Source organism: Rhinolophus hipposideros (genome assembly GCF_964194185.1).
Source record: "Rhinolophus hipposideros genome assembly, chromosome: 16".
Lineage (NCBI taxonomy): Eukaryota > Metazoa > Chordata > Mammalia > Chiroptera > Rhinolophidae > Rhinolophus > Rhinolophus hipposideros.
This window is the reverse complement of record NC_138062.1, coordinates 578518-602535: the sequence shown is the minus strand read 5'-3', so window position 1 is coordinate 602535 and position 24018 is coordinate 578518. Positions and strand designations below refer to the sequence as shown.

Here is a 24018-nt window from a genome sequence, read left to right as displayed (position 1 = left end):
TTTCCTTGGCAGCAACAGCAAAATCTCTTCCTGTCCTGGTCACCTGACAGAGCTGTCACATTAACAGCTCACAAAACACTAAGTGCCCACCCTGCACCTCAGAGCTCTGCACGGGCTCCTCTTCAGGAGAGGCAGCTCACTGGGACCTTCACAGGGTCTGGGCCGGGTGGAAAAGGGGTTCCATCATTGCCCCCTGAGCTCTGTGGTGAGGCCAGAGCACTTATGGGAACCAGGGAAACAGCTTCACCTGGATGAGAAGTAAGGAGCCATCTCTGTCTCTGTTGTCATCGACAATGACAGAGTGAGGCCGGGCACAACACCGGCAGCCATATATTTGTCCTTTTATTGCCATTAGCTCCGCTGTGAGGAATGATGCACGCAAAGCTAGGTCTTGCACTCATTTGTCTCCAATCACGTATCCACGAGCGTTCTGCCAAATCCAAAAACTATAAAGAAGTGTGAGAAAAATTTCCTGCCCCCGAGAAGCTTACTCTTGGCAGAAGTTGTAGATATGCATTAAAAAGTAAACCCAACGTGGGCACATACCAACGGGCAAAAAGTCCTGCAAGCATTTGAAGGAACTCATCACGCTGAGAAAACTTTAAAAACGTTTTCAAAGTATAATTTCTTTGATAATACATAATTGGTACAATTTTTGAAGGTCGTATCTCTGAGTCTAACAGGAGTACAGCTTATATAGGTGACAACAAACGCCCGGACAGAGAGCTGGAAAGCATCCGGCATAATTTACCTAGGACAGTTTGGAGGATGTTAAGATGACAGGAAAAGGTTTTCTCAGAGTGCCTGTGTTTTCAGGAAGCAAGTGGCCACCTCCAGTCACTCTAATATGACTTCCAGCCCATCACTGTACCCAACAGCTGTCCCCAGGGCCTGAGCTCTGCAGGCCGCTGAACCCAGGAGACCCCACACAGCCACGTGGACGCCCAGGCAGCACTCGGCACCAGCATGGTGCTGCCCCCACCGCAGCCCCCGCGGGCGCACACTCCTGTGGGGGCGGCTGCGTCCATCACAGAATTGTACTGAAAATGCTAAACTGCTCCTGGTGGAGGTTCTGGAATTCTCCGTGGCTAAGGACCCTGACCACCACATCACACTGTGTCGTGGGAAGGCACGCTCACGTGCGTCTCACAGTTTACGTGAGAAAGCAGGATGTCTCCAAGAACCACGAGCCCTGTAAGCACTTACTGAACATTTATTCCATGGAGGCTGTCAAAGACTCTCTCACTTCTTAATTCAACAGCAGCATCCGTGGTCCCTGTCCAGGCTCCGGGCTATCCTGCACACACTCTGCACATGCCCATAGAGAGACGCAGCAGCAGGTGTGATCTGAGCACAGTCCAAGACTCCTGGGCCCTTTTCCTGGTTCTCCAAGAAAGCGACTGTCCAGCTAATAGCAGCATGGCTCCTACTCATTGACCTGACGTTCACTATTGTCATAGCGGAAATCTGTGTCTTAAACAAGACAGGACCAACGCGATTGTGGGCGAAGAAGGACTCTTGTCCAACATTCCTTAAAAGCGAGCCTTTGCTCTTACACCAGAGCCACAGAATCACCCTTTTATATAAAGCCACATATTTTAATTTCAATCATCAAATTATAAAATATTCTAAGTAATAGTAATTTTTGGTAATTGGCATGATGGCTACCTAAATCCAACATAGCAAATTATGTCATAGCCCTTATGAAATGACTTAGGCATTGAGAAAATCATCCTAAATTTTAATTATTGACTTTTCTCACTCTAAAACTTTATCACAATATAAAAATCAGGTTGAGGCTATTTGTCAGGATTCTCTACAATATAAATCTTAAACAGAGCTAACGGAATATGGTGCCAAAAAGATTAACGACAATATGTGAAATCACTATGTCTCGCTAGTGACTCTGGAAAAGGAACCATGGCCCGTCCAGATGCTAACCACAGCATCTTCATGGACGTCCTGTCAAACTGACCTACAAGCTACGGGACTGGCCAGGCGTCCATGTCCGTGCTCCCTAAGCAAGCAAACTGCTGACCCTGCTGGGGCTCCAGCCACACCAAGCAGTCCGGCAGCGCGTTCCTACGCCAGGCTCTCCCTCACATCCTCCCAGTACTGTCTGAGAGCCTGTGAAGACAACAAGGCTCAGATGCCACCCAGAATGGTCAGGAGCCTGGGGAGGGGGAGGGACAGAAATGAACACCGGCCAGCCACACAGGTGACCATGGGCTGCAGTTTCAGAGCCTTGATCTGGGGCAGGAAGAGGGCCTCTGGCTACAGGGAAACTCTGTGGCTCTCTCCCTCTGGATGTTTAGAGAGTCATGGGACAGACAGGACTTCTTTACAGATGGCACCAACTTTTAAATTTTTTCATTTAATAAAGATTTTTAGAGTGTGATATATTCTCAATAAATATTAAAATATTCATGTGTATTTAACTAAATATTTGGGTTGTAAGGGGGAAATGTGGTTACTTAAAATAGTTTGCTGTTACAAGGATAAAAATAGGTAATGTCTTGTCTGCCACCATTTCAGCAGACTCGTCCCTAGAGTTGAAGTTGTAGAAAACAGGACTGACTCTAACCTCTGCCCTCTAGTGTTTTGTGGGTCCATTTACACAACTAGAGCCACGTCTATGTGATGAATGAATGACCAGTATGGGAAACAGACATTCCCTGGGAAAGGACCTGGGAGCAGGTGACCCTGTCCCAAAGCATGGCTGGAAAGGAGCTGGTTTGTTTTCCAGTGGCTCCCGTGGTGTGGCCCATGTTCACACAAAGGCTAAAAACCTTAAAAAATAGAGAGGAGGACTAGATTTGATTATGAAGACATGCGCGTCAATTTCTACGTAAGCACATAATGGATTCCAAGAGTCAAGCTTTGGGCAAAGCAGTGTTTCCTCCCCTTTTCACCAGAAAAAAAATACAGGGACCAGGTTTACAGTACGATGCATTTTGATTATTCTTTTAAACCTTTTCTTAATTTTATTTTGAGAACTCGCACTTCCTACCCTGTGTAACGCCACTGTGTGTGCCACAGGCTGTGAGTCTCCAGTTTTCCTGTTCTCCTCAGAAGTTCTGGAAAGCCCACGTTCGGGTATGGTGGCACGGAGGTAGTGTGATTCCACTTTACAGCAGATTCCCCACGGGAATACTCACCTTTTGAGAATTTTTAAATTTAAGGAGAGAAAATACTTCTATACAGCAACACAGAGCTTGCGTGAATAATTCATAGTTCACAGATGGCACTGTCACTCTGCAAAAACACTTTCTATTCTCTTTCAATGCACTTAAAGACAGTGATAAACTGTGCGCGTGACAAATTTTCAGTTATATTAAGAGGGCAATCATGAGCCATCAGAAAAATAAGAACTGTCATCGCATGAGTTAACAAAATAACTGGCCGAATAGAGAACAGAAGTACTGACAGTAAATCTACCTACCCGAGAGCTGGCCAGGCCCCTTCCATCAAGCCCACAAAGCTGTGCTAAGTCACGGCTCTCACAGCAACGTGTGGGTCTCTTACCTGCGACTGCGCATTGATGTCGGCTCCCTCCTTGACGAGAACTCTGACGACTTCCGCCTGTCCCGCCAGAGATGCGATGTGGAGAGCAGTGTTCCCCTTCTGCTTTAAATAAACCAAACAGGAAAGGTTACCAGTTTCCCAATTTTGTAGAAATCAAAATGTACAGGTATTTCAATTTTGTTGATTGTTTCAGGAGGTTAGAACTTGTCCCTCTATCATGATCACAGCCAGCCTTTGGGAGAGATCATTTCTGACCATCCAAACACTGACTATCCCGTGGTGTCCTCTTCTGTCTGTCACAAGTCCAGTGTCAGTTCTGGACATGGCGGGACTGGGCCCCACCGCCACTGACAGACGCTGTGAGGGCTGAGCTGCCCCCTTTATATGAGGCGCGTGAAGTGTGAGTTCTTTCTGGACCTAAAAGTCTACAATTACAACCTGTGATTTAAAAGGAACCCATAATTTAAAATATCAAGAGCTTCAAGGGAAGGATAAAATAAAACAGCAAGAGACACTTAAGCAACCAGAGTGGTGGTTTAGTGAATATATTGATACGGGCTGCTCAAGGGGGAGCCAACAGTCCGATATACATTCTGACACTAACTATTTAACATTTACTTGATGTGATCAACACAAATGGTAATAAAAGCCGTATTCCTTCTTTATGGCCAAAGTAAGGAATTTGTTGCACATAGTGATCTTATATTTTAACTTCTTTGGAATTGCCAGAGAGTGTGAGGTTTGTTTTCTGGTTTTTAAGTTTCCCCCAGAACTGCTGTATCCCACGCCGTGAGCAGGGCCAGCTGCACTGTGCAATTATGCACGAGCTGAAGTCCAGCACCTTCCTGTCTGGCCCTGAGCTCACGAACGCCCCAGCTCCAGGCCGGACTGCCCGCCTCGCTCACGGCTCCCACAACCACGGGTCATCCCCCTGCAGGCCTGGTCTGCAGGCCTGTTCTGCAGGCTTGCTCTGATTCGCTACTGTGTTTTTGCAAGTTAAAGTTTTACCCTCTAAAGACAAAGATTTGTTACCAGTGGTGATGTTTTTTAAAGTATCTGTTGTTTCTGAAATGACTCCCCAAACACGCGGCTCAAATGTACTTCAGCAAAAGCAGAATCAACAAGGGAGCACGTTCCTCGTGTACCAAGCATCCCGTCCATTTCCTTAGAAATGGGTCAGTTTCTTCACACACACATCACAGTGACAAAATCGAACTTTACCCCAATAATGCAATCCAGGACCCCAAATCTCTCTGCCATTAGAGCATGAGGGATTCTATATAGTCTCTTACCAAGTGAAATGAATACATGAAAACACACAACTGAATTAAAGCATGAAAATTACTTGCTCATTTCCATTGAGATGTTCACTATATAAATTTAGTTGGAAACATGAATTCACCTTAGGAAAATAGGAGCTACTGTCTACAGAGGATTATAATTCTCTAGTCTCTGTGTGAATCAAGGAAAAATGCCCAAAATATTAGAAACGAGGTCCACAGAATTGTCTCATTTCTGATATGTCCCTAAAATTCAAACTTGCCAAGTTTAATGGGAAAGTTTCCGTTTCAGGTCTTCATTGGTAAGAACCTGGTGTTCCAGAGAACAGGGAAAGGTGCTTTTCAGAGGAAAGGACCCCAGCATGAGCAATACCTTGGTGGCAGAATCCACGGAAGACCCTCTTCCCAGCAGTTCCTGGACCAGGCCCACGTGGCCCTCCTTGGCGGCCAGGTGCAGAGCATTGAGTCCATTCTGAAGGAGAAGAAACAGGCCTCAGAAGCAGGGAGTGTGAGGGAGACGGCCGTGACCCCAGCAGTTACAGCCCAGATGCAGACTGACCCTGCGGTTCTTTCTTTGACTGCAGCTGGAAGTTACTGCATTCAGAGAGACTAAGTCCCAGGGTTTTGGAATCAGAGAGGCAAAGAGGTGAATATTCATTAGAAATGTGGATTAGGCAATGTCATGTAAACCAACTTTTTAAACTAAGAAATATCTAAATACTTTTATATTGAGAAAAAATAAGCAACTGTATCATTTATTGTGCCAGCCAGAAATGAAATTCTGTCCAGTTTCTAGAACACAGATAGCTTTAAATAAATCTTCTTTTCAATAAATGGGAGAGAAATGTCCTTTTCATAAAAAGCAATTAAAAAGCCATAGAACAATTTCTGAGGTAACAACTTCGCAATGACAATACTGCTTAAACAACATTGAGCACGATGGGACTCATCTGAGTTCTTTTTTAAATTTTAAAATTTATCTTAGAGTCTCTCAGAGCACTGTAATGCCTGGTTCCTATCCATCTGTTATAAATCCCTGGAAAATTAATCACTCACAATAGCACTGAAAAAAGTTATTGGAGATTTCACTGCATGTACCGTCTGCACACATTACACTGACATGAAGTGTGGAGCCTGGGCTTGCTGTACACATAAGGAGAACCAGATAAACACAAATTCCATACGGCAGATTTCTGTTGTGGTCCTTGTATCTCTGATACTTAGTGATTTTCTTAAGGAGAGTTCTCAGGCTTTTACATTTGACTCAAAAATAAAGTCACACTTGTTTTTCTTCTGTGCAGAGCATGGCCCTGGTTCCTCACGCACGTTATCTTGTGAGTAGCTGGCACACGAGTAGGTGTACTATCAATGTGCACCAGTCATGGTTTCCATGTTTACTGGCACAAAACGACAGGCTTAAAGCACTTCCGAAATGTATTTGTAGGTTGGTGCAAAAGTAACCGCGGTTTAACAGGTTAAAAATAATCACAAAAACCGCGATTACTTTTGTACCAACCTAATATTCTATTCCTAGAAAACTTAGTAAATGACCCAACGATAAAAACTTGAAAAAGATGGTGTTTTACGACCCCGGAGTTCCACCATGATGTCAATGATGCTAGAAATGATTCAACAAACAAACACTATTTTGCACTCCCTTTGCCAGACCATGGGAAGTGTTACATTTTCAAGTTGTTTTCTGAAATAACTATCTAACACCCAATCTGTCTGGTAACAGTTAGTACTTAATTTAGATAGGCCTAATTTAGGTCACAAACTCACTCTGATAGATCGTAGGGTAGGAATTGTCAAGGAGATAAGTAAGCCTCGTGATAAGCAAGAGCCTTTACCTGTCCTGACATCTGTATATATATTCTTCAGTATGGCACATTATTTATTGGTTTTCCTAAGTTTTTTATGGGAAGAAAGCTTTTACTCTGTATCATGAGCCATTCCATTATTTCAGTCAGTAAAAATCAAATGTTCCAATCATTGGGAGTCGTCTAGATGGCCAAGCAAACTAACATTTAAAGAATTTTACATTTTAAGGTGTAAGAAGCGGCCTTTCCTTTTCCTGGACTCCTACCTCTGCCTCCGTCTGAGGTCTTAGAACCTGCGAGGCCCTTTGCGACCCCCTCATCCTGTGACACCTGGCACTCAGCCACAGGCCTAGCACAGTCCCACCCGAAAAGGGCTGTTGGGTGAACAGAGCACAGAGGGGATATTTTGGTAACAATGACATTTGCAAACAATCAAAACCTTTAATGTATTTGAAAGAAAATGATTGAGGAGTACCCAGAGTTTATAAGCGTTCTGTATGCAGATCAGCATTTTTGTCCAAATGGGAATAGATATTGGGTTTGGAGATATTTGCCCGGTGCTTGAGGCCTGCCCATGGAACCACCAGACGTACCCACGCAGAATTGTTATCTGCTGTCTAAAATCTGATGTCCCGTAATTCACTAAGTCCTCCCTTGAGGGGCAAACCATGGGCTTGGGCTTGGTCAAATAACCAAATCACTCCGTGCATGGCTTCCGGGTCAACCCTTCCTTTATGAATTCCCTCCAAGGCTGAAGGAATGGAAGGAAGCATCACTTGCTCTTCTGCGATTCTCTTTCAGCTTTCAAAAAGGTCCTTTTTGGTGACTTTAACACCCCATTAGAACTTTCCCATTAGCTTACATTTAATTTTTAGAAATTATTTTATCTGATGTCTATGTTTATTTAACTTAAAAAAAGTTTAACCTGTAAGCTGAAATCACCAGCTGAGAAACATGGAGGATTCCCAACCTTACGTTCTCGGGAGCCCTGCCCCCACCAACCCCATACAGATCACATCTGCCTGGGTGACATCCCTGGACTCTGAGCTGTCATCTCTGAAGGACCAGGAGAAGGAGAGGACGTCTTCTCCAAGTTTGCCAGTGATCTCTCTCTTCATTCCCTGACTCAGTATCTCCCGGTATCATGTCCCCCTATCTCACAGTGGAAATATTTTACTATGCAAATCAGCAAAGAATCTATATCAGGGGTCTCCTGCCAGCCAGTTGTTAAATATTGGCCAGCAATGTCACGGGGTGAATGCCAGAGTTCTAGAGGGTTTGACAACAGTTTTATCTTTAAAAAAAGTGAAGTGGAAAATGGCTCCCCAATGGTCAATTTCTCAAAGGTATAGTAGCCTGAGTCTGGCCTTCATTTCTATCTAAAATTGTACCATGGGCAAAATATGGGTAAATCACAGGGAATCTTGCTTACATTCTTAATAAAAAGTCAAGCATTATTAACTCTTCATTAACCCTTTTTGCTTAAAAGGCTGTTCCAGATTGATCTGAAAATAATCAGCAGTGCCATTCTGAATGTAACTTTCTACAAATTCAAACTAGAAAGGCTTGAGAATTAAGACGTTTGAAAAGTGTAAACTTTTCTTCAATTCCGTCAGCGACCAACTCCGGGAGTTTGGAGGATCTGTAACACTTTCTCAGTCCCCTCCGGGAGATATTTCTCCTTTTGGTCTACGGTGTCAGCTCAGCTGAAAACTAGAACTTGACATAGACCAACTATTAAAACACGATTCGCATGTCTCAACAAATATTGACAAATAACTTTTTTAAAATTAAGGTAACAAGATACTATCTCAAATAGAATAAAGCTGACACAATGTACTTATGAAGGTCCAATACATTTTTAAATTACACAATTTCAGGAGAAGTTAACCTAAGGGTCCAACGCCAAACTATTTATCTTAGTTTATTCCGCAGTTCTTTTCATGAATTCACAATATAGCTGACTCCATTTTCACAAACAAACAACAACAAAAAAAAACATTTAAATCCACAGAACAGGAGAGAACACTTCCTCAATAACTAGCTAGATTTCTTCTCAAATACAAGGCTGAGGCTCTCAGTTAAAAGAATTTTATAAGGAAAATGTACCCTTTTAGGAGCACAAAGATCCCACAACAATGTATTTCCATTTTACTGACAATGTCATGAAGAATATCATAAATTTTTTCTGTATGAGGGAATAATAGTTCAGAAACCAAACTGTATATAGTATATAAATTGAATTTGGGGTAACGTGTCTTCACGACTTCTGCAATAGTAACACAACTGAAGCCAGAATGGTTATAAAGATAGGTGACAGGTAAAATTCTAGTGATCAATGCTGTAAATTCTTATCCTGCATTCTTTTAAAATGCAATCAAATTGGGACTGCAGTCCTACCATATTTCCCTGAAAACAAAACCTAGCCAAAGCATCAGCTCTAATGTGTCTTTTGGAGCAAAAATTAATATAAGACCCGGTATTTATATTATATCATATCATATCATATCATATCATATCATATTATACCCGGTCTTATAGTATTATAGTAACATAAGACCGGGTCTTATATTAATTTTTGTTCCAAAAGATGCATTAGAGCTGATCGTCCGGCAAGGTCTTATTTTCGGGGAAACACAGAAGTGGTATGTCCTTGGTCTGTCTCTATGTGAGTTGGTGTGATCCAGACGTGTGAACCTGAGTCCTTTGGAACAACCAACAGACATCCACTGAGCTCTTCTGTGAGCGAGACACTGACTGGGCTTGTAGGTCGCTGAGTCCCAGGCATCGTACCCCCTTCGGTTCTACAACACTTGGAATTAAAATGACTGAATATACCAAGTAGTTAAAAAGAAATAAGGTCTTAATGCTACTTTGAAACACCCATATGCACATTAATCAATCTTAAAGGGCAGAGTCACCTTTTTTTTCACATGTCTATTAGATTTTTATAAACCCATATAACATTTTATTTACCATCAGACTTTACAATAAGCTCTATTCCCCATTTCTCTTGCTGATTTTATGAGATCTTTTGCTCACTGACTGTTTTTCTATGACTATATAAAACTAGTGGAAGAACAGATAGAACCACAGGTAGAACAGATAGCCAATAAAATTTTTTATAGAGGCATTTGAGTGTTAGTTATATTTCTGGAATGTGCATAAAAGATGTGGGATAGTACATCTAGAAAAGTTAAGGAACAGATTTAGGAGGATACAGCTAAACAGACACGAAGGTTAAATGCTTGAATCAAAATCCATTAAACTCTTTTGCACCTTAGCACAAATTCATATTCAATAAACACTCATCAGCTAATCAACAGGTATTTGCTAGGTACCCACCAAGCGTTCAGCTACAGGCATGAGCTACTAAGGGAGAAGCAAAGCACACCTGACATAGTTTCTGTCCCCAAAGAGCCCATAAATACTTATCAAACAACTGGCAATCGCTGCTGCACTAGCATATACTTATCTGTGGGTTCTGCAAACCTCAACTGTGCTCTGCAATCTTACCTGTCGAGTTAAGGGTCCTCCAGTCTGTCAAGTGCATATGAGAAAAGCACAAACTAACTTAGATAACTTCCAAGACTATACTAAAACTTAAATATTTGGAAGGAAGCAATTGAAATATATGAGTTCCTGAAACACATTAGAAGAAAGAGATGGAGAGCCAATGGCACACCAAACGATAATAAGAGAACAGAAAGTGAAACTTGGTCCCTGACCTCTCCCCACCAGCTCTGAATGGCACGCCTGGGTCACAGACGCCCTAAGCCAGAGGCTCATTTCAAGAGGAACTAGAAGTCCATAGACACAAATAATTATGAAATACTATTTACAGTTTCACTCTGTCATTAGCACAAATGACATTGGCAAAATAAACCATCTACACCAAATTCAAAACACAAATGACCTATTTACATATTTACATATCCCCAACCCAAGGTCCACTCCCAGTACCCAACCTGACTCCCCCAGTGGCTGCTCCACACCCAGACCACTCACTGGGAAGGAATCAGAATGTATTGCTGGGGAAACGCAAAGCAAACAACGTGTCATCTTCGTCAGACCCAATTTAACTGATCTTACCATGTCATTGGCTGGTCTCCACAGGTTTCTGATTTAATTAAATGAATCAAATTGTGGGCAGCCTAAGAGGAAACTTGTTTTATTCATGAGTTATTTTCAAATCTTTAAGGCTTTCTTTTTAATTCCCAAATGATGAATTTTTAATGAGGTATTTGCTAAACCTTCACCAATTAAAAAATATTTACAGTGAGGCTTGGAATTTGGTGGCTCATTGGTCATTTCATAGGGAATAGGCTTAGAATAAGGGTGCCTTGAAGATACTCTGCATCTCCATGTCACTCACAGTGCAGACCCATCTAGTGGCCCTGGATGAGGCTCCCTTTTGGGCCACTGGTCTTTCTCCCTTGTCCAGTCCCATCAAATCTTTCTATCATATAATCCCCAAAATATAGAGAATGACATTACAGATGATGGTGAGTTAGCCGGGGAGAAGAAAGAGTTGTGAAAACTTCAAAATCTTATCAAGGTCAAGACGGATGAAGAGATGATGGGTGCTGAGAAACAAATATTGATGAATGAAAGAATGAGAAACTTAACCATATAAGTGACATTATTATATTTTATATTTTACATACATCATATTAAATTATTTATGTTTTACAGACGAGGACACTAAAATTCTCAGAAGTCAAGTGATTTGCCTCAAAGAGCCTTACCAATAAAAAGAAGAAGAGCAAATATTCAAATTTCCAAATTTCCATCTCATTTCCAAACTCATACTTTTTAAGCTAAAATAAAAACCAGTGGTTCAAACTGTGGGTCATGTCACAGAGGAAGGTCCTCAAAGCTACTGAATGAACTGCCAATCAGCTTGCACCCAAACAGAAAGTAGAATAAAAGAAACGGAGAGGAGTCAGCCGGATGGCTCAGTTGGTTAGAGCGCGAGCTCTCAACAACAAGGTTACTGGTTTGCCGCCTGCGTGGGATGGGCTGTGCCCCCTGCAACTAAGATTGAAAACAGCGACTGGATTTAAAGCTGAGCTGCGCCGTCCACAACTAGACTGAAGGACAACTTGGAGCTGATGGGCCCTGGAGAAACACACTGTCCCCAACATTCCCCAATAAAAATTTTTTTAAATGTTGATTCTCTAAAAAATTAAAAGGATGAAATATAGAGTACACTGTGGGTGGCAGGTGCACGTATTTGATTTTGTGCGTGTATTTGATTTTGCTTTGGGTTTATTTTTTGGTGAAACTCGTGCATACACATGCACACTGTGTGTGAGCACGTGTGTGTGCAAGCACACTCTGGACTGCGATCAGCTAAGGAAGTTTAGGCAGGACCTGAGAACTGAGGGCATCTTGGGGAGACCAGATGTCCGTTCCAACCAAACAAGTAAAAGCTGACGCTCTCCAAGAGCGTCCAGACCTTTCTAAGAGAGGAATGGTGTTTATTGTGCACATATTTGAATTTTTTGAACTTAGCAATTCCCCTTTTAGACGACTGCTGTGATGCAAAGAAGAATGACAACAGGACAAATGAGAATTCTTCCTCTTGGTAATACTGGCTGAATCCTTCCTTCTCATAAGCCTCCAGATGTCATCAACCTGTACATTTTAGATCCCATCCCTGACCCCTGGAAGATTTTAGATTCTAGTTCATTGCAAGTTCCTCTAACATATACAAAGGTGATTTTTCCCCAAACTCCCAACTTTCAGGTTCCTGACTTGTCTGCCGTGGATTTTTCCTTTTTCTCTTCCTCTGCTCCTCACTTCCGGGGTCGCACTCTGGACCTTGTCATTTCTAGTAACATAAGCTCCCTCCAGGATCACAATTTCCCACATCCAACCCTTGGATGACCACCTACTCCTGCCAATGTTCTGACCTCACTCAGCAATCCCGCAGCCCGACACCCAGCATCTGTTCACCTTTCTTGGTGCCCACCTGTCTCCTCACTCAGCCGAAACCCCTGCACGCTTGTTACCATCATTCCATTCATTCCCTTGCAGGCACCCTTGTTTGCTTACCCTTTGTTAGCTGCACGACACATGCTTAGCGATGCCACAGTCTTGGGTATGTAACTCCACATGACCCAGGCCTGAAAGTGGCTGCAGAACACACGGCTAGCTGGCCAAGATCCTTGGGCCTTAATGCCAATCACACTCTGTCACCCTGAGTCACTCTCTCACTGTCCTAGGTGACCATCTCACACTCGTCTGTCGCCAATCTCCATCACCTCCTCTCCCATCTTCACTCTCAGTTAATGACCTTGACTCATATTTCACTGAGAAAATAAAATCAATCACAGAGAATTTCCATCCCCAGGCGGCTCCCAGCAGCACAGCCACCCTACTCCCTGTTCCTTTACCATAAACGCTTCCGTTTCCTGAATGCGCCATGTTTCACAAAGGCCAAAGCCCCGCATGTGCACTCAAGGATGCCACCCAACAATTCTCCCTCTCTCTCCTGCATCAGGGGTTTTCCCTCTTCTGTTGCTTTGTTTCCATCAGTGAAACAAAAATGCTGCTATTTCGTACTTTTAAAAGCTTCTCTCGCTCCCACTTCCTCTTCCAGCCATCCCTGTTTTCTTCTGCCTTTTGTGGAAAGTGTCTTTGTAGCAGCTGCTACTGGTCCAGCTCTGCCCGGCCTTCACCTGTCACTCACCTGAGCGCTGTATCAAGTCAGCGGACACCACGTGACTAAAACCACTGCTCAGGCCCTCAGCTCACTGACCAGGCGCATTTCACAGCTGATCACTCGCTCCACCAGAAAGCACATTTCCACTTGGCTTCCAGGCACCACACTGCACGTTTCCTTCCCACTTCTCAGCACTCTGCCCTCAACCACGACCCCGACCCCCAACCCTCCTCATCATCCCACCCTCTACAAGTCGAGTGCCCCAGGCTCAGTCCCTGGACCTCTTCACTTTTCATAAACATTCCCTCTTTTGGCGACCTCATCCAGTGCCATGGTTTTAAGAAGTACATACCTGGGGCCACAACCTCTCCTTTGAACCTCAGACTCAGATCCCCAGCTGCCTACACAATGCCTTGGATATCAAACAGACGATCAAGCTTCACATGTTCAAAACCAGCCTTGTGGCGATGCCCCCAAACCCGCTGGCCATGCAGTCTCCCCATCTCATACTCTCCTGCAACTCCAGCCTTCCCCCCAGGCTCCTGTCTCATTCTCATCCTACACTGAATGCATCAACAGAGCCTCAGCTTCAGAACAATCTGGAATCAGCTGCTCCCACCTTGTCTCTCAGCTCAGGTCTCCAGGGGCGTCCCTCCCCTGCCCTGCCGCCCTGTGGTCTGAGGAGACAGTGGAGCTTCAGTCTGCAAGCAGGTCTCTGACCGCCTCCGGCCCACTCAGCCAGGGCTTGTGAAGCAGCAGTGGTTCCCGGGCTCCCCAAGAAGGGCCAGGGCTGCTGCGTCTGGCCTGGCCTTCTCCCTCCATCACCATGCTGCCTGCTCGGGCCCCTGGAGGAGCGCAACCCTTCAGGGCTGCCGTGACCGCCATCCTATCCCAAATGATGCCCTGCCCTCTGCCCTGTCCCCGCTGTATTTCCCCCTCATATGCACCTCTTCCGGGGGATGGGCTATGCCCTCAGTTGCGGACTGCAGCTGTGTGACGGCAGGTTGGTGCCTCCCTCCCCTACACCCAGGACAGTGCTTGCCTCTCAGGGAACGCTCATCGCAGAGGAATAAGTGCCACAAAGAAGGTGCCTAGAACCCAGAGGTGGCCTGGGAGTTGTGTGCGAAGCCCACGTCTTTCAGTCATAGAAACAGGGTGTTCAAGAAAGTTCCCAGAACATGTGTCTGTTCCCATCCAAAGTACTTAAGACGGTCACATAAATAATTTGCATGAACTGCTCCTGGCACTTTAAATGAAATAAGAGTTACATTTCAAACACCTTCATAAATCTGTGCAGGTACAAATCAAGACCACACTTGTGAGCACTATGGACGAGAAACCCCCAGAAGGCTCTGGGAATTACTGGACCCAGAACAACTGTCACCCCCAAACCGAAAACTCTAAGTGCTCAGCACGTGAGGCCGATGTGAGTCGCCTTGGGCTGAGTGGGCACCAGTCAGGACAGACCGAGGACGGGTACCAGTGCACGGCAGAAACTTAGGGAAGAACACGGAACCCCAAGCAGAATGGTGCACGCAGCCAGAGGCAGACCCTGGCACCTCCCGCGTTTCTCTACATGAGGGCACTGATGAACACACGCGTCTGACTGCAGGATTTGCACACGTACTTGTGCCTCACTTAACCCCGTAGGAAGCTGTGTACAGCGCACCCCACATTCCATTAATTCCATGGATTCAGTTCTCACCTATCCTTTTATGTCGCCTAAGGTCCCACGCTAACGGAAGAGAGGGTCAGGCATTTCTAAACAAGATGTTGGTCTAATGTAACCCAGATAAGCAGTAACTGTCAGCAAACTGACGACAGGCTCTGACCACACCGCTAGTGTCCGTCCTCCGAGAGAACCAGAGCTTTTGCTAACTAAGGCTTGGGTCAAGAATGAACATAAAAAGATGACATTGTTACAGGATTTTCATTTGCAGTACAGCCTGAATGCCTGCTCTGCTGAACTTTTGCAAACATCTCCTCACCCTGGCCTCAGCACTAGGACGACCACCCCCTTACAGCAGAGGAAACTGAGTCCTGGAGAAGCTGACTGCCAGGATCGCAGGGCTGGTAAGTAGACTCAGGGAGAACCTGAATCCCAGCACCGTTGTTCACGTGACTGCTGAAAAAGCTCTGTGGTCTGAGCCATAACTGGGAGCATGTGCCAGCCACTGCTGTGTGGGCCTGCTTGTGGGCAGAGGCCTGGTATTTCAGGAACATTAATGCTATTTTGAAAAGGGTACTTTGACCTGCCTTCTGCTTTTGAGAAGGAAACCGGATCTAACTGGTAACTGTACACCTCTGCTCCTGCCTCAGTGGTACAAGGTCAGCACCGACAACCAGGACGCTTGAAGAACTGCTAACCTTTGGTGTCATATCTAGGATCACGTCCAATAAACGACAAGTGATACCTTCATTATGATGTCACTGCAGTGGAACCAGTACACTTTATACATGGGGAAATTATCTGAACCTGACGACACTTTTACCGACTGGTGCCTGGCTACAAATTTTTAGTGAAAAAGCTACAGAGTCTCTATTTAATGCCTGGATGTTATCTCATCTGTAACATTGTTGGATTATAAACAAGTACTGAATAAATAAGACGAGCAACACTCTATGGGTTTCAAAAACAGGGAGCAAATGCTAAGATTTATTCTCTCTTCTGGATGTGTGAGAGGCAACAAGATAAATAATTGAGTAGCTTAATCTGTTAAAGAAAATAAAATATGACAGATTTGTAACCATGTGAAAAGAAAAATGAAAATGAAGGTTTTCATTAAAGAATATTGTCTTGTGGCAAATTTATGAATTTTCCCCATATCCGTTAATTGATTAGAAATCAAATGGTATTTTTGGATTAAATTTCAACATTTCCATCGTAGTTATGAGTCAATTTTAGACAGAAAAAAATTTTCATCCAAATTCCAGTTTAAGGAATCTCAGCAAACAACACATGTGATATTTTGGGGCCGCTGGTGCAGCCAAGATTGCCTTTCATTGAGAAAGAAACGGTACAGAAAGTCCTGGTTTCTAGGTTACGAGTGCTCCCCAGAAGTCACCCACAGGCAAAGCAGAGGGCGGTCTCCTCCCACAAGCCGCTGGCTGGGAGCTTCGGCATCTACAGAAATAGCAACACTTCCGCGGGGGCGAGAGAGGGGTTATCTCTCACCCTCTGGTGTTTGGAAATTGTTTTCTGCTCTAAAATTTATTTGCATTCTGGTAGTCGTTCTGGTAATGGTACTCTTTGACTTCAAATTTCCTTTAACCACCTGTTACTCTAACCTAAGGATGGCCAAGGTCTTTTCATATTATTAGTAGAAGATGAAAAATAAGATTTGAGCTCCAGATAAAGGCTGTCACCACTGTACATTCTGAAGGGCAGGTCCAAACATCTCAGGAACATGTCCTACCATAGAAAGGCCTGGGACACTGGGACAGATGGAACCAGAGACCCTGGGGACCTTACTTAACCCCTGGTGGGCTCAGTTTCTGCATTTGTAAAGCCGTGCAAATGCCTCCCTCATAGCTCTGGTCTCTGCTGACTGACGAAACATCACACGTGAAGCCCCCAGAACAAAGCACATCTAGCTAATTAGCTAACATTAGTCACTTTATGTCCCTAATCTCTACTTAATGTACAATAGCAATAGTAATGAGCCAACAGCAGACAGCATTTACTGTATACCTAGGAAATCTAGGAGATTGAGAAGCGTCAATCTCGTATTTTGTGTGAAGGTCAATTCTAATTTCTCTGACTCTTGATTACATGCAGTAATCATAGTTAGAACATGTACAGCTTAGAAAGCCCTTTAATAGGTCATGACAATTTACATTGCAACTCAGCGATATAAGATTAGATGCAATAATACTACTACATATAATAATACCTTGTGTGAGACATTAGAAAAATGTCCCTTTCTGAACTAAAATGACTTGATGAAAGTGGAGACAGAACTTAAACTTGAACCTTTGGTCCCTAAATTCTGTGTGGTTTCGTGGCATTGTGTTGCCTTCTCACAAACATAAATGTTCTTCCCTTTCAGAGTAACATTGGCGACTACAAGGAAACATGTCAGGCTGCTCAAAACTTTTTGAGGTAAATCAAGAAGTTAGGTTGGCCTGTACAGCAAATAGAGTTGAAGATTTGCTGCCGAGAGATTATTTTTCTAAAAACACCCTAAGCTCTGTCATACAATTAAATATCATGTTGTACTTTAGGGTAAAGTCAACTTGGTTTGAGGTTTTTCACTAGGTTCCCTTTTGGCATTATTTATAATTTCATCTAAATGAACTGATAGTTTCATTGCCCAGTCTCTGGATATTGCAAATGTAGAAAGTTAATGAACTGATATTAAAATCATGGGAATAGTTTTAATATACATTTTGAAAATCTTTAAGATAAACATGATAAAATTATACACTATTTCATATTCAATCTCATAGATGTTTCTGGAAGAAGCTCATACATCCATGGGGGAATTTGGATATCCTTTGTCTAGTAAATTAGCTGATATACTCAAAGTTCAAATCATTTGTTCAAAGGCACACTAAAAACATATCAAACAAAAAGATTCACAATGGGAAATCAGAGGGATAAGAAATGTAGATGTAGAATATGAAGGTCTTGTATATTTACTACAGGAGTAAAGGAATTTGGCCTTTTCCAGGTCAGTGACAAGCAGTGTGTAAGAGCTGGGATTTCATCTCATCTATGAACTGAAAAGCCCAACTGTTACTGCTTCACGAAGCTGGTGGAGACATGAGTCTCCTGGGTCAGAGACAGAGGACGTTACATGCACAGCCAAGGCAGTGGCCGAGTGTCCCCGGTGACCCCCCACACACCCATGGGAACAGTGACGGTGCCTGTGCACGTGGTGGGTTACGACGTCAGAGGAGCACGCCTCCCCGGAACGGTCACTCCCGGGTCAGCTCCGTCAGGCACACACACGCGCACACACCTACAGAGCGTGTCACCCACGTCGGGCACAGTGAGGTGAACACTGGAGCCCACTGGAAACTTAAATTCAAGACATAATAATCTTAGTCTAAAATAGCACAAAACTCTCAGCATCCCTGGGACCAAATAGCATCAGAAATGGGTGTTTCTGTCTAAAGCCTTATCAAGTTGATGTGATGAATGAGGAATTCAAATACTTCGTTTCCGGCAATAGTTTCAACCTCTTCTCAGTATAATTCATATTTTAAAACAAATTGGGGGAAAGGGGAGATTTTTTTTAGATTCTCTTCGTTCTCTCTTCCAAGCCGTAACAGTTACCATGAGTTTAAAGTCACAAGGCAGAGAAGAACAGAAGCCAGAGTCTGGGTAACCAGCAGACGCCAACAGCTGAAAAGCGCGCTTCTCACGCCAGCCACGTGGCCAGGTCCTCGCAGACGGAAGGGACACACTTGCTGGCTCGGCCGCTGCTTTGCCGGCGAACCGGCTGTCAGTGCCAAGGTCGCGGCTTGCGAAGCGGGGAGGGGGCGCAAGCGGACTGACCCGTTTCGGTGAACGCAGCAGGAGCGGGCGGGCCCAGGCAGGCTGCGGCCCGGCCTGCGGGAGCTGCCCACCTACCTGGTTGCAGGTGTTGATGTCCACGCCGCCCTTCAGGTACTCCACGACCTTGTCCAGGTTGCCGGCTCTGGCCGCGCGGAGGAAGCTGGCGCTGCTGTCGGACTGGGAAGAGAGAAGGCGGTCAGTGAGCTCGGACACGACACGCACACGTGACACGGGGACAGGCTGCTTCGGCCGAGTCTACGGCCCCGAGCGGCCGTCTGGGCGAGGCCGCGACCCCGGCGTCTGCAGAGAGCTGGGACACAGGCGACCCTGGGACCCGCCGCGATGACAGCACTGTCACTGCTTTATCCTGAATCTCAGCCACGTCTGAAGAGGAACTTACCCCCGAATGCACCACGACTGGTCAGTTTAGCGCCAGGACCCTGGTGACGGCACTGAGCCTAATGTCACGTTCAACCAGAAAAGTCAAGCCACAGAGGAACCGGGCGTCTTCTGTGTGGTTTTCGGGGTCTGGGGGCCGCTGGCAAGGGTCGCCGGCAGTCACCCGCGCTCCTCACCAGGCCAGCAGCGCCCCCAGGGACCGCCTGGCCGGGCGCCCGGGCCCATGCGACGCTGCGCGCCCGGGGACTTTGGAAAAACAAAATCACATCAGCGGAAGCGGCTACATAAGGCCAGGCTGGTCGCTGGGGACGACGATGCTCTGGGTGGGGACGGCGCTTCAAGTCCACGGCTCTCCAATCCCGTCCTGGGGAAACCCTGGTATTTCCGCACAAGAAGCCCCGTGGGGGCTGCGCCCCCGCCCCCGTCCCCCGCCTCGCGCTTGCTCTCCGAGGCCACACCCACGGACACGCACAAAGCTGTGACTGTCCTGCGGCCACTGCCTGACTACAGCGGAGCCGGGAATCCAAGGCCACGTCGCGCACCTCCCGGCACGCGCGTGGGCTGCGGCCACCCGCCCCTCGTGCGTGGGCTGCGGCCACCCGCCCCTCGTGCGTGGGCTGCGGCCACCCGTCCCGTGCGTGGGCTGCGGCCACCCGCCCCTCGTGCGTGGGCTCCGGCCACGCGTCCCGTGCCATGGGCTGCAGCCACCCGCCCCTCGTGCGTGGGCTCCGGCCACGCGTCCCGTGCCATGGGCTGCGGCCACCCGCCCCTCGTGCGTGGGCTGCGGCCACCTGTCCCGTGCGTGGGCTCCGGCCACGCGTCCCGTGCCATGGGCTGCGGCCACCCGTCCCTCGTGCGTGGGCTCCGGCCACGCGTCCCGTGCCATGGGCTGCGGCCACCCGTCCCGTGCGTGGGCTCCGGCCACCCGCCCAGCGCCCTCCCAGCGGCTACAAGACGCACACGGCGGGGCCCGGGCCCCTCCTGGTGACGGGACAGAACCGCAGGACACTCCTCTGGGGCCTGACGTCCGGGCTCGGTGCGCACGGGGCGGCCCACATTTACTCCAACACCAGTCAGAGGGGACCCAGGCAGGGTCGGGAGGGGCGACGGCCGTCGCTGCGCCCGGGTCACAGGCCGGCGCTCCCGAGCCGACCGGCATGGTCACCGGACCAGAGTCCACCCCGGGCCGCCGCCCCTGCCAGCCTACGCAGTGTCGCGGTGACGACCTGTGACACGTGCTCCAGTGCCTGGTCTGGGAAACCAGTGTCCGGTGCGGCCACTTCTGAAGCCGGGGGAGATTTCCCGCCTCCAGGCCTCTGGCCACAGCACTGAGAGGTGAGCCGTAATCCTAGGCGTTATGCGGTGCCAGCATCTCACGGGAAACGTGATTTAAAAGAACAAAAATTAAATAATTGGAGGTCACGATAGAAAGTATGACAATATTATTTCCCATGTAGTTTTCAAAATAAATGTACTGTGTAAAACTGTCTAATCACTGACACTAATATAATATTGTATGTCGACGATATTTTAAAAATAAATTCAGAAACTGTTTAAAAGATTGTGCCTTAAATATACACATTCAACGCAATTCCTATCAAACTACCAACGACGTTTTTCACAGAAATAGAACATATAATCCTAAAATTTATATGGGCCATAAAAGACCCCGGATAGCCTCAGCAATCTTGAGAAATAAGAACAAAGTGGGAGGTATAACGATACCTGATTTCAAACTATACTACAAGGCTACAGTAATCAAAACAGCATGGTACTGGCATAAAAATAGACACATAGATCAATGGAACAGAATAGAGAGTCCAGAAGTAAATCCATGCCTATATGCCCATCTAATCTATGACAATGGAAGCAAGAATGTACAATGGGGTAAAGACAGTCTGTTCAATAAGTGGTGTTGGGAAACCTGGACGGACACATGCAAGAAAATGAAGCTGGACCACCTCCTTACACCATATACAAAAATAAATTCAAAATGGCTTAAAGACTTAAATGTAAGATCTGAAACCATAAAATATCTAGAAGAAAATATAGGAAGAAACTTCATGGACATTACCCGGAGTAAGATTTTCACTGATATATCCCCTCGCGCGAGGGAAGTAAGAGAAAAAAATAAACATGTGGGATTACATCAAACTAAAAAGTTTTTTCACAGCAAAGGAAACCATCAATAAAACAAAAAGGGATCCTACTGAATGGGAAAAGATATTTGCCAATGATATCTGATAAGGGATTAATATCACAAATCTATAAAAAACTTACTCAACTCAACTCCAAAAAAACAAACAACCCAATTAAAAAATGGGCAGAGGACTTGAGGAGACATTTTTTCTAAAAAGGACATACAGATGGCAAACAGACATATGAAGAAATGCTCAACCTCACTAACCATCAGAGAAATGCAAATAAAAACCACAATGAGATACCACCTCACTCCAGTCAAAATGGCTATTATCAATAAATCAACAAACAACAAATGCTGGCGCGGATGTGGAGAAAAGGGAACGCTAGTGCACTGTTGGTGGGACTGCAGATTAGTGCAGCCACTATGGAAAACAGTATGGAGGTATGTCAGGAATCTGAAAATGGAACTACCCTATGATCCAGTAATTCCACTCCTAGGCATCTACCCGGAGAAATCCAAAACTCCAATTCAAAAATCTGTATGCACTCCTATGTTTATTGCAGGACTAGACACAATAGCCAAGATATGTGAACAACCGAAATGCCCATCGGTAGATGACTGGATTAAGAAGCTGTGGTACATTTATACAATGGAGTATTACGCAGCCATAAAGAAGAAAGAAATCTTATCATTTGCAGCAACATGGATGGATCTAGAGAGCATTATGTTAAGTGAAATAAGTCAGAAAGAGAAAGACAAGTACCATATGATCTCACTTATATATGGAATCTAAAGAAAAGACTATGTGAATGAACTAATCAGAAACAGTTTTGGGGATGAAAAGAAAAAACCGAGAGTTGTTAGATGGGCGGGGGTGGGGGTGGTGATGGGGATAAGGGGAAAGGTGAAGGGATTGGGAGGCGGCTGTTGGCCGCAAGATGGCCTCAGGGTTTTCTGGAAATTAATTTGGGAAACTTATTCAATAATGTTGTAGGGGTTTTGTTGGGTATCCGATGGACATGCGTCCTATTTGGGAGACCACCTCAGGGATGCTGTGGATGTCTGATCGTGGCGTTGTGCACCAGAAGCTAAACATTAATGAATGCCAACTATAATTTTATGTGTGTGATGTGATGGCTGGGTGTGAGGTGGGAGGGATGGTGGGTGGGGGGAGGGGGGTTCACAGTGTGAGGGATATAAATGATGAACGTCTAAGTATTACCTTGTCTTGTACACCTGAAACTAACAAAAAATAAAAAAGGAAAAAAAAAAAAAGATTGTGCCTAGAAAGCGCTTCCATCTCGTGCATGAGGCTTCAGAATTCCAGAAGGGGACGTGTGCTGAGTGTCCAAGGTGGGCACAGAGCCACAAGGGTGTCCCAGGCACCTCAGCACTCATGTGACACCGCGATGAAGGAACAATTCTTATGCCCATTTAACAGGGGAGGAAAGGGGTTGGGTCTCCGAGGTCACACCACTGCTCAGTGAGATCCCAGGCCTGACTCGTGTTTGCCAGGCTCCAAGTTTGTCCCCTCTGACTCTCCTCTCCCGGCACCGCTTCGCAGCAGGTCTGGCTGCACACACCTGAGCTGCAACACCCGAGCCGCAGCTTTGTTCTGTGTGTGGAACCACCACATGCCCTGGTCCACGGGTCTGCTCTACGTCACAGCACGTGCTTAGCACAGCGCCTCGGGCGGGCAGAGTTCCTGGCTGACATCCCTGTCATCATCAGCCATTTACTATCCAGGAAAAGCAGGAGGTGGCTGGAGACGACTTAGAAACAAATGCATCTGGGATGAGGAAAGAGGTGGTACACACAGTGTCAACGAGCCAGATAACTGTCCTCTTGTTTAATCACATCAAACTCGCTCCATGGCTCCTCTGCAGAAGGGTGCCAGGAGCAGGCAGGGCGGGAGGGAGGGGGGAACGCCGTGAGACCCCACGGTGGAAGCTGGAGGGGCTACAGGCCTCCCTGAGGGGTACCCCGCACACGCTCTCAGCACCATCTCAGGGGCTGGGCGAGACATCCAGGGAGCTTCTGCTGTTACATAACCACAAGTTTTCATAACTGCTTTTCTCTGTTCTGAATCAAATTTCTACAAAGTAGAAGCAAGTGAAGGCTTACAGCCAATCCGGAGAGTTTTAGCAGGGTGTCCCCCCAGTGTTCAGGCTGGGCCACATGCAGGGGAGAGCACCAGGTAAGCGGCCCTACCAGGGACCTCATCGTCACTGAGTCACAGCAGGCTGCCCTGGACGGTGGGTTCTTCTAGAACCCCATTAAGAGACTCAGTTTTCCCCAAGTGAGAAAATGCATCATAAATGTGTTTTGCAAATGCAAACAAGTGAAAGTATTATTATAAAGTTGTCCCAAAACAAAATTAAAACGAGACTTAGAAGTTTATGTATCCACAGTCAAAGTACAGGCCTGCGTGAAACTAGTATTTCCCCCACGTATTTCCACACATGCACTAGCTGCTCTACAACCAGGCCAATCTGGGATGAAGCTGTGCACACGAGAGCTTAGGATAAGCAGCCCTGAGTCAGGCTCGTCTCCTCCATCACAAGATGCAAGGGGACTCAGGGGCTTATGCTGACACACGCAGCAGTTTTTACCAGGCTGCTTCCCGCTCAGAGTGGCACAGTTCAGTGTAAGTAGGGGGAGTGGGCTTTCAAAGCAGA

The 24018-nt window shown here is 46.0% G+C and overlaps 1 protein-coding gene across 6 annotated transcripts in view; it reads right to left on the bottom strand.

Moving 5' to 3' along the window:
* ANK2 (ankyrin 2) overlaps positions 1-24018 on the bottom strand; it is a 193845-nt gene that overhangs the window by 132225 nt on the left and 37602 nt on the right. For all 6 annotated transcript variants that reach the window (XM_081075592.1, XM_081075593.1, XM_081075594.1 and 3 more), the window contains exons 2-4: positions 18874-18975; positions 5179-5277; positions 3526-3627 (exon numbers count right to left, since the gene is read on the bottom strand). In XM_081075592.1, coding sequence (XP_080931718.1) covers positions 3526-3627; positions 5179-5277; positions 18874-18975 — 303 coding nt within the window. The remainder of the gene's footprint in view (positions 1-3525; positions 3628-5178; positions 5278-18873; positions 18976-24018) is intronic.